The sequence below is a fragment of the Salvelinus fontinalis genome, unplaced genomic scaffold (genome assembly GCF_029448725.1).
Source record: "Salvelinus fontinalis isolate EN_2023a unplaced genomic scaffold, ASM2944872v1 scaffold_0724, whole genome shotgun sequence".
In the NCBI taxonomy this organism is placed as follows: Eukaryota; Metazoa; Chordata; class Actinopteri; order Salmoniformes; family Salmonidae; genus Salvelinus; species Salvelinus fontinalis.
The window spans coordinates 48,246-61,689 of NW_026600933.1; the positions used below are offsets into that span (position 1 = coordinate 48,246).

Here is a 13,444-nt window from a genome sequence, read left to right on the forward strand (position 1 = left end):
TGTTGATGTACGTCCACATGACGCACGGCAGGGCATAGGTTTGCGTAGGGCGTGATTGCACAGCCCCTCCCCCCCCCAGTCTAGCTAGAAAGAAAAAAACTTTTTGTATCGGAGGAATCAACAGCCGCCATCTTGACGCGGCTCAGAATCAGGATTTCGGGAGAGCATTATTCTTTAGACCGAAACGAGCCATTTAGACCGTGCTCAAACGGCTTTATTCTGCAGAAAATCGAAGTCTTTATTCCTTCGAAGATAATTATTGAGAAAAAACGAGGATTGGATCAGTTTTTGTCGTCTAGAGAGCCCCTCGTATATTTGATTTCCCCTTCAGAGAGCGCCGCTCCGTATCTCCGTTCCGAGACGATGTATTTATCGAGAGACAGTATCGAGAAAAATACATCGGCGCATACAAAATATTTTTGTAAATTTCTTGTCTTTATTGGAGGCGAAAATTGAATTTAAGGCTGTTCATTTGGACCGGGAAAAGGCGCTTATTTAAAGATGCCTATCTAGGGATTTATGGAGAAAGGGTCTTGAATCCACACTATATACTTTTTTTGTTACTATTTTTAATTTATTTTTCGGAACCGAAATATTTTTTGTCCATAATTATTAAAGATAATTATGTGGGTGTTGGGTGTTGGATTATCATGGGGTGATTGTCAGCGGCGAAGCGTGGCGCTGTTGCCTTTATTTTGAAACATTCTACTCGGCTGACTAGTGCAAACATTTTTCTATCTTGCCAGCTAGTTGGTTAAATACCCCTATACGTGGGGTGTGAGTAAGAAAGAAGATTGTTGCCATAAAAAAATCTAGCTGGAAGGAGTCGAATTTCATTTTGCATCATTATTTAGTGATCATTCTTACCGATCAGAATGGCTGACAATTTGCTGGACGTCGGACCTCCCAACGCAAAGCGACCGAAACTCAATTCACCTGCGCTTTCAGCGTCAGATGGTCCAGGTAAGCACCAAGTAGAGGCTATTTTGTCGTCGGTCTAGTGATACAATAAATGTATGCTAACAATGCATGAGTTATTTTAGTGATAATGAAAACTGTACTTTTTATATTTCGTCTGGTGTTGACTGCGTTCGCTCGTGCACAATGTTCCTCACTTGGAACTTTAATATGTCTGCTCTCGAGCGTTGTAGTCTAGTTTTTCGTGGTATTAAATTGTCACGCCCGACTGTCACTGAATCTACAGTCACCCGTCTCTAGTAGCCAATCCTCCGCTGCTCTCTTCTCGACTTGCCCATATGCCTTGGTAGTAAAGTCAGCCTACTGGCAGTGCTGGTATTGCACCATGTGCTGATGTGTCTGTCGCTCCTTCTCCGTTTACCAGCTACGCCTCTGAAAACTTGTCACGCCTATGTTCCGGATAATGTCATTGCGGTGGAGTGTGAGTCGGAGCAGCGGCCCGAACGCAGACGAGACTTGTGATATAGCCGCCGCGTCTGTTCAAAAGAAAAGTGCAACCTGTTGAATTTGGTTCATTTCAACACTGATAGACACTTGTTAACCTACCAGTATAGGACTATTGTATGAGCACAGTCAACAGAAGTGTCAACATTAACTTGAAGGTAAGTTATATAAATGTTCATACAGAGTGAAACCTATAGGAATTTAATGGACGTGCCCTTGAATAGGGGCCCTGCAGTGAAGTTTATGGACAGGTCTCCTGTGCTCATAAACCTAGCCTCCCAGACAATAACAAAAGTCTACCACAGCGCTGCCTTGGTTGGTTTTTATCAGAGAGAGAAGAACATCAAGCCTAAACCTAACCTCAGGGTCTACCACCACACTCTACCCACCCAAACACTCAGGAAACAGGAAACAGCAGAGGGTGCACCCCCCTATCCACATCGATGGGAACGCAGTGGAGAAGGTGGAAAGCTTCATGTTCCTTGGCGTACACATCACTGACAAACTGAAATGGACTACCCACACAGACAGTGTGGTGAAGAAGGCACGACCGAGCCTCTTCAACCTCATCAGGCTGAAGAAATTTGGCTGGGCACCTAAAACCCTCACAAACTTTTACAGATGCACAATTGAGAGGATCCTGTCGGGCTGCATCACCGCCTGGTACAGCAACTGCACCGTCCGCAACCGCAAGGCTCTCCAGAGAGTAGTGCGGTCTGCACAACGCATCACCGGGGGCAAACTACCTACCCTCCAGGACACCTATAGCACCCGATGTCACAGGAAGGCCAAAAAGATAATTAAGGACAACAACCCCCCGAGCCACTGTCTGTTCACCCCGCTATCATGCAGGAGGCGAGGTCAGTACAGGTGCGTCAAAGCTGTTTTTCAGTGTCTCGATCCCAGCTATCTCAAGGCCATCAGACTGCTAAACAGCCACTAGCACATTAAAGGCTGCTGCCTATAGACATAGACTAGAAATGACTGGCCACTTTAAGAAATGGAACACTGGTCACTTTGATGTTTATCTATATGGCATTACTCATCTCATATGTATAAACTGTATTCTATACTATTCTACTGTATTTTAGTCCATGCCGCTCTGACATCGCTCATCCATATATGTATATATTCTTAATTCCATTCCTTAGATTTGTCTATTGGATATATGTTGGTAAGTTGTTTCTTGTTAGATGTTACTGCACTCTCGGAGCTAGAAGCACAATCATTTCGCTACACCCTCAATAACATCTGCCAAACATGTGTATGTGACCAATAAAATTTGATTTGATTTGAACCTGCACAACTTCCCCTGGTTCCTGGCCTCATATCGCTAGCCGCAGCCAGCCAACATATTGTTTAACATGGGTATTTAACAACCAGTCATATTTTATGCTTAACATTGTATGACGTTGCTGTGGCAGCTGCACCACTCCCTGCCTCCACGCACTAGAGCTAAGCGATTAGTGCATTTTAATGTCGGGGTCAATTATTTAAAAAATATTAACATTTTTTGGTTTCCGTTATTTCTTTGACTATGCATTATGTGGGTTATATGCTGTAATACAAAATAAAACAATTAGGGCAGTCCCTGACACAATCTTTGACAATAATCTGTTCTTTCGACCAATCGATTGAAATGATAAAACATCTTATGTGTTTTAATCAAATCCATGATATGCACTGAGCTTGTCTTATGATTTAAGCGAACCGTTTAATGAAATAATTAAGACACACAAATGACTAGAGGGAGTTCGACCGCAATTGATTTGATTCTGCCAGGCCGGGCTCAGACTTGCTGCTCTGTGTTAAAGAAAAATGACAGCGAGTGACTGTGTGACTAGCACCGGTTGTTTCTCTCCTCCCTGCTGCAGCGACCACCACAGAACATCATCAGTGTTTATTGCGCTGTCCGTGTTGCTGAAGCTGCACCATAATTACAGCCATTTCTGACTGAAAAGTTTTGTTACTGAAATCCCTAATTTGTTTAGGAAAAACATTCCCTCAACCCGTGCTCTCTTTACAAGACATATTTATTCATCGCATGCACTTGACCAATAGGGCCTGACCTATAGCATATCATTATCACATCAATTAATTGGTTATAACAAACTCCGAACACCTTAACACAATTACTGTTACTAGTTACTTGGGAGGAAAACGGGAAGTCAGATTTGTGGAATAAATGTGACTAGTTGAAAATACTGGAGATCAAGAAAATTTTGGTCAGGAGCAAGCGGTGTGCATATTGTGTGTTCCAAACAGGTGTTGTTAGATTACAATATCATTTTCCGGACTATTTGGAACAATGTAAATAACACAAATAAATTATAAGCGTACCAGAGAGTCTGTAACGTTTAGTTTTTTTGGAAAGCCTTAATTACAGCAAAGACTAAAAACATTCGCATTCATTCGTGAATGCAATTTCCCGAAATGAAAGTTTATTTATCGTTTACGCAAATTATTCAAGGTTTGATTTATTTTAAAACTAAAATGCTTGATTGCATTTCAAGTCATGAATGACTTGTATGCTGTGTGATAACATGAATGATTGATTGTTGCCTATAATATTGAAATATATGCCCAAGTAAGTTACGGTATAAGACTAAACAGGATGCGCTCTAACATGCTGACCACACCACTCGTGTCACGTGCGTTGCAAAATAAATGTACACATACATGTTATTCAATCATTGCACCCACACTGCTCGTGCTCCTTAGCGAGCATATGGATGGCCAGACACTAAAATAAAAATAGCTTATATTTGTGAAGCTCAATGCGCTACAAGTCCGGCCTCTCAAATCTCATTGGTTTCTAGAAGCATATACCCACGTGGGTGATTGAAAGATGAACTGACTAACACACTCCAGTCGGTTCTACTAATGCCCCGTAAAGTTGGTTGCCAACCGCCATATAAAGTCCACAGAAGAAAAAGAAGCCTGTAGGAAGGAGGAGAGATGACGAGAAAACGGTAAACTGAATTTGTTTCTGTGGATTTATTGTCGGAGTAGAGGACCTTGTGCATTTCAGGTAAAATAACAACCAAATGTTTATATCCCAGGACAAATTAGATAACAGCAAGCTAGCTAGCTAAATTGCCATAAATGTTCAATGCTTTTCGACCTGTCCACAAATGAATATAATTGGTTCAGTTAGTTTTCTATGTTTTAACCTGCGTGTCCTGTTCTCTTCTGGTCTGGGTGAACAAAATCAATGTGTGCGCGATGGAGCACATCCGGTTTGGTCAGCATGTTAGGCCTATAGCTCGATGGTGGTTATACCAGGCTGCTATACTAAGCCTACTAATGATAATGCCATTATTATATTATTATAATGATTATTATTAATGAGATCAAGAGAGAGGAGGGTTCACTTTTTTTGACAATTTGGAACAGTGTACACAACACTAAATACATTCTAAAACATACTAGAGAGGCTGTTCTTAAGAAAGCAAAGTAAAGGCTTTATTACAGCATATCAAAGATTAAAAACAGCCACATTTGTGAAATTGTTATCTGACATGTTGTGGTTGCATGTGTCTTGATGCTCACAGAATTGGTAGGCTATTTAACAAACACTCAAACAGGCAACAGAAGCAGGATCTGTTTTATTTTTGTAGAGATATATATATATATAGATGTATATTTATAAACAAGGCACATTTAGGCTATTAATTATAGGCCAATTAAAAAAAAAAAAAAAAAAAAACTTTTTGTTGAAATTAATATATATATTTTTTGGCCCTTTTCTCCCCAATTTCGTGGTATCCAATTGGTAGTAGTTAGTCTTGTCTCATCGCTGCAACTCCCGTACGGACTCGGGAGACGCGAAGGTCGAGAGCCATGCATCCTCCGAAACACAACCCAACCAAGCCGCACTGCTTCTTGACACAATGCCCATCCAACCCGGAAGCCAGCCGCACCAATGTGTCGGAGGAAACACTGTACACCTGGCGACCTGGTCAGCATGCACTGCGGCCAAACCCTCCCTAACCCGGATGACGCTGGGCCAGTTGTGCGCCGCCCCTTGGGCCTCCCGGTCGCGGCCGGCTGCGACAGAGCCTGGACTCGAAACCAGACCAATGCGCCACCTGGGAGTCCCCTATTATAAGTTGGTTTTTGCTCCTCACTTTTCTTAGACAAGGCAAGACCTGTTTTCTCATCTCCTGCCTTCGCTGCATTGTTCTCAACACCAATATGCTGTTTAACTCTGCTGTTATGCACATAGCAACATGTTCTTGGTGACGGTGCCAATTCGGTAGCACGCTGATGTTTCAGAACCGCGGACAGCGACCGCTATCCAACGTGGGAGAGAGCGCAATAATGTTGCACTATTGTTCTGACTTAATATAATCCTATACCATTTCAGTAGCACATGTCTTAAAATGGACTGTGCAATCCCCACGGCCTCCACAATGGATCAGTCCACTCATTGCAAATCAGACAGGTCTATTTAAAAAAAAAAAATTGGGTACTGCTCAACTAAAGAAATCTCGGGCGACCAACAGCCTAACAATCGACCAGTCGACTAAATGGGGTCAGCATCTTTAAATGCACTATGTATTATGTGGGTTAACTGCTGTAACACAGAATATATTTTTTCATGAAAGTCCCATGATGGTGACTGCCCGTTACTGATTATCACTTATTAACCACCATTTATTCACATTACTTTAAAATATTTCAGTTGTGTATATTACATTTGTTTATTTGATTACTTGATTATTTCATTCCAAGTCATCTCATCTTTACAGAGCTGCTGCTGTCTGTCCTGTTGGTAGTGCTGAGCCATTTTTCTTTTTCTGTTTTTAAACAACTAATTGACCGACACTGGTTCAATTATTATTTTAATTCCATTTCGTTCTGTTTTTTTTGTGAACTCAGTTCGCACATTGCACAGTTTCTCTAGAGATGAATCAGATCCAGCCTGAACTGTGTTATGTAGTAGGGAGTTGTAGTTTCCAATAGGCCAATATTCTATGTAGTTTAGTGCATAAAACATTGTAATTAACTACAATGGCCATAATCCATTGCATCTACTTGCCCGGTCTGTGTTTTACTCCTGCTACAGAAGAGAGAGAATAATACGCAATGGTGAGGTGATATAGAGAACAGCTGTTGCTTCACAAGGTATCTTTACATGAACATACATGATCTAAGGGATTGATAGATGGTATTTAGCAGTCATGCCTTATTTACTTTGAAGAACTACTAAAATAGTGATTGTTGACAGTCAGCATTGACAGCAGCTCTATAGAGAGGAGATGACTTGGAATGAAATAATAAAGTCATCAAATAAACAAATGTAATATACACAACTTAATATTTTAATGTAATGTGAATAAATGATGATTAATAAGTGATAAGCTGTAATGGGCAGTCACTACCATCATGGGACTTATTTACTTATATAAATAAAAGTAATCCGACCAATATCAAAAGCACTAATTATTCAGTATTACCTGTTGAAAACGTCAACTCTCTATTACATCGCACAGTTCAGGCATGATCTGATTTATCTCTACAGAAACTGCACATCGAGCTCACAGAAAACCCCAGAAATGTAACCGATGTTGGTCAATTAGTTTAAAAATGAAAAAATGTCCAACATTTCGGTTCATCTCTCAGCACTACCACACACACACCCCCCCTAGCACATCTGTTCTGAAGTGTGGACTGTGTGGTTGCCTGTACTACACTGACACTTGGCTAAATGATATCCTAATAAGTTGAATTGACCCTATGTGGTGGTGTTAACCCCAATCAGGACTGTAGTTACCTACACCAGTGTGTCCCCAAATGGTGGGTTTTTAGGGGCTTCCTGGGTCAAGCACTTTATAGAACATTGTTTTATTAATTTGGTGGCTCCTAAATAAATTATTGTGTCACACTCACAACCCCAAAAAGTTAATCTTCCATTGTATTGTCCGGTAGCTCTGATGAAACGTGGTTAGGCTACCTTGCCTGCCTGGAAGAGAAGTCAGCTTTAAACCCCTGCTACACTTTGAGTTGTTCCCAGGGGCGTGACTGTCTGCCTCAGAACCAGCTGCTGGTGTCTGATGTCAAAGCCAAGACTAGAGAGTAGCCTAAATGGAGGCCGGGAGTCTACGGGAGGGCTGCAAAGTTCAGAGGGCGATCTATAACCTTCAGTGCTATCAGATTATCTTGTATTTAACCTGTCGCTGTAAAATGCACTTTAAATAATGTGACTTAACCTAAGTGCTCTCTGTAACTTTAGTGAGGGCTCTTTATTGTGTTTCTGTATTTTATATAGCAATGACATGTAGCTTACGTCCATTGTAGAGTTATGGTAGTGAATTGCGTTCGGAGTTCATTGTGCAGTCGGTAGTGAATGGATGTTTGAATGGATCATTGTGCAACTGTAAATTCTCCACCACTATCAAACGCTGGGGGGAAAATGCAAACATCTCAAATGAGGCCAAGTTAGGGATTACAGACACCACAACCAACTCTTTATTCTCAGTCAAGGAAAGTGTTAAAATCCCTCTATGTATCCATCGCCCAATGTCCAACTCTGTACCGGACATACAGAGACAACAAGGCAGACGATTGTCTGTCAACTGGGTCACGTTTGCTGAATGTTTTGCTGCGGAAAACAAAATCAAGCATTTCCTATTGCAGGTCATTATTTCTTAAGTGCAGGGAGTCCCTCTTTGTTTTGTCCGTTTTCTTCCATTTGGGGCCAAATTAATGACCCGGTTTACAAACAGCTCTTTGGTTCAGTCCTGGGCTGTAGTCTTCCCCACTGACAGGCCGGGGTCCTTTGCAGCCCTAGTTCATCTTTGTGGGGTGAAGAGCTGTCGCTGGGCAGTAAGGCACCATGACCCTCACTCTGCTGCCTCTTTAGAGAGGGCTGCCAGGCCAGACGCTCTCTGCCTCAGTGTACACACTTATGCACATCTTACACACACACACACAACCCTCTAATAAACTGCCCAGCTGACACAAACACACACATCCTCTCTAATAGCCCAGCACCACACTCACTCACCAACTTCTCAGCGATACATGGCATAGTGTGCCACAGACCTGCTTTCCTTTGAAGTTGTGAAGCGGCACGGGGTCCTGAGTACACTGAGAAGATTTAGAGCCGCAGATGGCAGCGGAGACAAAATAGGGTTTTGTTTAACTTGAAAAAGCCCAATTCCCAGAAATTCCTCAAGCAGACCTGTGAAAAGAGCAGATTCCTCTCCTCACTCACACTCACTCCTTCTCGCTCCCACTCAGCCCTGGAGAAAATGATGCCGGGAGGGAGGGTTATGAGGAGAGAGTAGAAGACTGCTCTCTCTTGGAAGTGTTGAAGATGAATAGACAACCTGTATGAATGGATTTGTGATGGGTGTCACCTTAGTGTTGTTGACAGGTTTTGACTTCCTGATGAGTTCTAGCCTCTCTAGCTAGACTGTGTCCCACACTCTGGATCTTTATTTTTTTTTAGAAAACTATTAATGCTGAAATAGCTTTTTCCTGCTTAGCCACAAATGAAACCATACACTTTCTTTCTCACAATTTTGAGTGGCCCGATTTAGCCTATAGCAGTGGTCCTGTTGTTGCCCTCGCACTACACACCTAATTTCAAATCATCAAAGCCTGATGGTGAGTTGATGATTTGAATCAGGTGTGTAGTGCTATGGCAAAACCCCAAAATGTGTGTCCCTTTGGGTTCCCCTGGACCAGGTTTGAAAACCACTGCATAAAAGCATAGCGTGTGTTGTCATGGGTTTGGCTGGCTCAAGTCATGTTTCTGAGGCCCATTATTACTGTGGTAGAGCGCAAACGCACACTTTGCTCTGCCCCCCCAGCCCTACAGAGCACCTTACAGCCTGTCAGCCAGTGTAGGCGGGACGGCTGTCCCGGGTTTGATGTGAGTGTTAATGTGTGACAGATTATGCCGTGTATGTTTGATCCATGGATGCCAGCCAATGTCTGTTTGTTTTGATCTGTACGCCAGTGGTTGTGTTCACTGTGTGTTAGTGCCCGTCTTGAGAAATTGGCTCCAGACAAGTGTTTTTCAGGCACATTGCTTACCTAGTGGGTGTTCTCCTCCGTCCCGGCTCGGTGAATGGTCACCAACCCCTGGGTGGGTGAGAATTATTCCACCCATGTTAGCATTAGTGTACATACAGCCAAGCGTAAAAACACTGCCTTCAGTTCCACCCGCTTCAGGGGGAACGGTCTCAGGCAGAGCGCTCGCTGTGCGGGATAATGTATCTGCTGAAGTGGAACTGATTAGAATGGGATGGAGGGGTGTGTGGGGTGAAGGGGGCACCACTGCAGATGTCCCCCCAAATAGGAGTGGGACCAACGGAGCCCTGCTGCACAGTATGGTGGTGGGCGGTATCCAGATTTCCGTACCTTTTTTATACAGTATTACCAGCTGTGCACTCAAGGTGTGCTATTTCCCAAGCTAGCCACCTTTAGATACCAAGTTAGCAAACCAGTTGAATAGTTGGAGAAAATGCATTTTCTCTATCTTAGATAACTTAGTTATAAGATATTCAGTTGGCAAACAGAAGGGGCCGCATTCAGTTGAAGAAAACTGAATTTTCAAGAGACCATAAAAAAATCTGCATTTTAAAGCATTTCACCTGCGTTTTTCTATTGAAAGTCAAGTGTTTTTTTTTTCATCAATAGAGTGATAAGGGGTGGGCAACTACTTTTTCTAAACACAAAATACATTAGTGCCACACATTTGACTGAAAATAGTTTATCAGATGACAATAGAACTGCAATGCTATTTTCTTAGCGATCAAATGTATTTATAAAGCCCTTCTTACATCAGCTGATGTCACAAAGTGCTGTACAGAAACCCAGCCTTAAACCCCAACCAGCAAGCAATGCAGGTGAAGGAGCACGGTGGCTAGGAAAAACTCCCTAGAAAGGCCAGAACCTAGGAAGAAACCAGGCTGAGGGGTGGCCAGTCCTCTTCTGGCTGTGCCGGGTGGAGATTATAACAGAACATGGCCAAGATGTTCAAATGTTCATAGATGACCAGCAGGGTCAAATAATAATAATCACCGTGGTTGTAGAGGGTGCAACAGGTCAGCACCTCCAGGAGTAAATGTCAGTTGGCTATTCATAGCCGATCATTGAGTATCTCTACCACTCCTGCTGTCTCTAGAGAGTTGAGAACAGGTAGCACTTCCGGTGAACAGATCAGGGTTCCATAGACGCAGGCAAAACAGTTAAAACTGGAGCAGCAGCACGACCAGGTGTACTGGGGACAGCATGGAGTCATTATGCCAGGTAGTCCTGAGGCATGGTCCTAGGGCTCAGGTCCTCCGAGAGAAAGAAAGAAAGAGAATTAGAGAGCATACTTAAATTCACACAGGACACCGGATAAGACAAGAGAAATCCTCCAGGTATAACAGACTGACCCTAGCCCCCTGACAGATAAGCATAAATACTGGAGGCTGAGACAGGAGGGGTCGGGAGACACTGCTTTGGCCCTGTCCGACGATACTCCCGGACAGGGCCAAACAGGCAGGATATAACCCCACCCACTTTGCCAAAGCACAGCCCCCACACCACTAGTGGGATATCTTCAAACACCAACTTACCATCCTGAGACGGTAGCAGCCACACTTTAGTAAATTAGCTAGCCTAGAATGTAATAGCTTGGTACTTTTTGCAATAACAATGGGTGGCCATCATATTTCTAATGTCTATCATAGAAAAAAATGTAGCCAGCTACATTTCCTGATGTTCTGTCCGAAGTTAATCTTGCATTTTAACATTATCCCGAAAAGTATCCTACACATCAGTCAAAGAGCTATCTGGTGATCTAATGATGAGCGCAAAGATATTTCATTCGAGTGGAGAAGTGCAACTGAAGCATGAAATTAGTCCTTTTACATTCATGATTTGGTGCGAGCCCTGACTAAAGCTGAGAATTTACAATAAGAATCATTTTAGAACTGCGTCTAGCAAGATATTTCTTTCTGAGTTTTATTTTCCCCTTTCTGGATCCTGGATTAATGTTACCCCAGATTAGTAGTGAATTTATCACGTTGCTGTGACGTTTGCTCCATGTGCTCTTTGTGACTGGCTCAATTGACATTTTGTGTGCTTAAAATCATACCGTTGGTATACTGCCCAAGCCCCTCTCCCTCACCGCTATCCTCCTTACCCCTCTTCATCTCTTCCTCTGCCTCCCCACATTACCTCTCCACCCCACCACTCTTCCTCTCCCTCCCCTCTGCTCTCCTCTGAACACTCTGGATCTGCAGGGTGCTAATACTCTCTGATGTGAAACAGGCAGGATTTTGTCGATCAGCGTGGGTATTTTTTCATTTAAACCTCTGAGTCTGTCTGTTAAAGGGCTGCGGGAGCAAGAAACTGTCACCTCTCCCGCTCTCTGCAACTCAGACCTCCTCTCAAAGACTGCTAAGTTTAACCCTGTCTCAGATTGTTCTCCCCTCGTTTTTCTTGAATGGCTGGCTGTGGTTTGTTCATAAAGGCGATTCAGCAAATGGATTGCAGCGCGCCACTAATTCTCCACATCTTGAAGTCATCACACCTCAGTCTTATAAAGCGCAGTATTAACGTTTTTACACCACAGTCTCTCTCCAATCAAAGCTGAACAAACAAACTGGGACGACTGATCTCCCCACATTTTTGAAATTTGGCATTAAATGTGTTTTTAAAGGAAAGCATATCTGACTGGTGAGGTGTAGGTGTCCTGTTTAAATTAGCTCATCTCGCCGTGCACGTGGCGTTGTCTTTTTAACTGACACAAAAAGGTCCCAGTATCTCTGATAGATTCTGACCATTGTAGCTGATGATTGATTTGTTACTTTTCAGATGCATGGAAGAAATATAAAAATTAAATCAATGACCATCAAATTTTATTGGTCACATACACATGGTTAGCAGATGTTAATGCGAGTGTAGCGAAATGCTTGTGCTTCTAGTTCCGACAATGCAGTAATAACCAACAAGTTATCTAACAATTCCACAACAACCACCTAATACACACAAATCTAAAGGGATGAAATAAGCATATGTACATTTAAATATATGGATGAGCAATGACCGAGCGACATAGGTAAAATGCAGTAGATGGTATAAAATACAGTAAATACATATGAGATGAGTAATGTACGATGTGTAAACATTATTAAAGTGGAATTATTTAAAGTGACTAGGGATCCATTTATTAAAGTGGCCAATAATTCGAGTCTGTATGTAGGCAGCAGCCTCTCTGTGTTAGTGATGGCTGTTTAACAGTCTGATGGCCTTGAGAGATGCTGTCTCTCGGTCCCAGCTTTGACGCACCTGTACTGACTTCTTCTTCTGGGTGGTAGTGGCGTGAACAGGCAGTGGCTCGGGTGGTTGTTGTCCTTGATGATCTTTTTGGCCTTCCTGTGACATCTGTAGGTTTCCTGGAGGGCAGGCAGTTTGCCCCCGGTGATGCGTTGTGGTGCAACTGCACCACCCTCTGGATAGCCTTGCCGTTGAGGGTGGTGCAGTTGCCGTACCAGGCGGTGATGCAGCCCGCCTTCACCACACTATGTGGGTGGACCATTTCAGTTTGTCCATGATGTGTACGTCGAGGAACTTAACTTTCCACCTTCTCCACTGAGGTCCCATCGATGTGGATAGGGGGGTGCTCCCTCTGCTGTTTCCTGAAGTCCACAATCATCTCCTTTGTTTTGTTGACATGGAGTGTGGTGTCAAGAAAACAACCTCTCACTCAGAGTGCCCTCACCACCTCCCTGTAGGCTGTCTCGTCGTTGTTGATCAAGCCCACTACTGTTGTGTCATCTGGAAACTTGATGATTGAGTCGGAGGCGTGCATGGCCACGCAGTCATGGGTGAACAGGGAGTACAGGAGGGGGCTGAGCACGCACCATTGTGGGGTCCCTGTGTTGAGGATCAGCGGAGTGGAGATGTTGTTTCCTACCTTCACCACCTTGGGGCGGCCCGTCAAGTCCAGGACCCAATTACACAGGGCGGGTTTGAGACCCAGGGCCTCAAGTTTAATGATGCGCTTGGAGGT

The 13,444-nt window shown here is 43.3% G+C and overlaps 1 protein-coding gene across 1 annotated transcript in view; it reads left to right on the forward strand.

The window, feature by feature from the left end:
- Nucleotides 1-84: 84 nt before the first annotated feature.
- Nucleotides 85-13,444, forward strand: part of LOC129847145 (histone lysine acetyltransferase CREBBP-like) — a 47,133-nt gene continuing 33,773 nt past the window's right edge. The window contains exon 1 of the mRNA XM_055914960.1: nucleotides 85-963. Within this exon, the coding sequence (XP_055770935.1) occupies nucleotides 876-963 (88 nt within the window). The 5' untranslated portion in view covers nucleotides 85-875. The remainder of the gene's footprint in view (nucleotides 964-13,444) is intronic.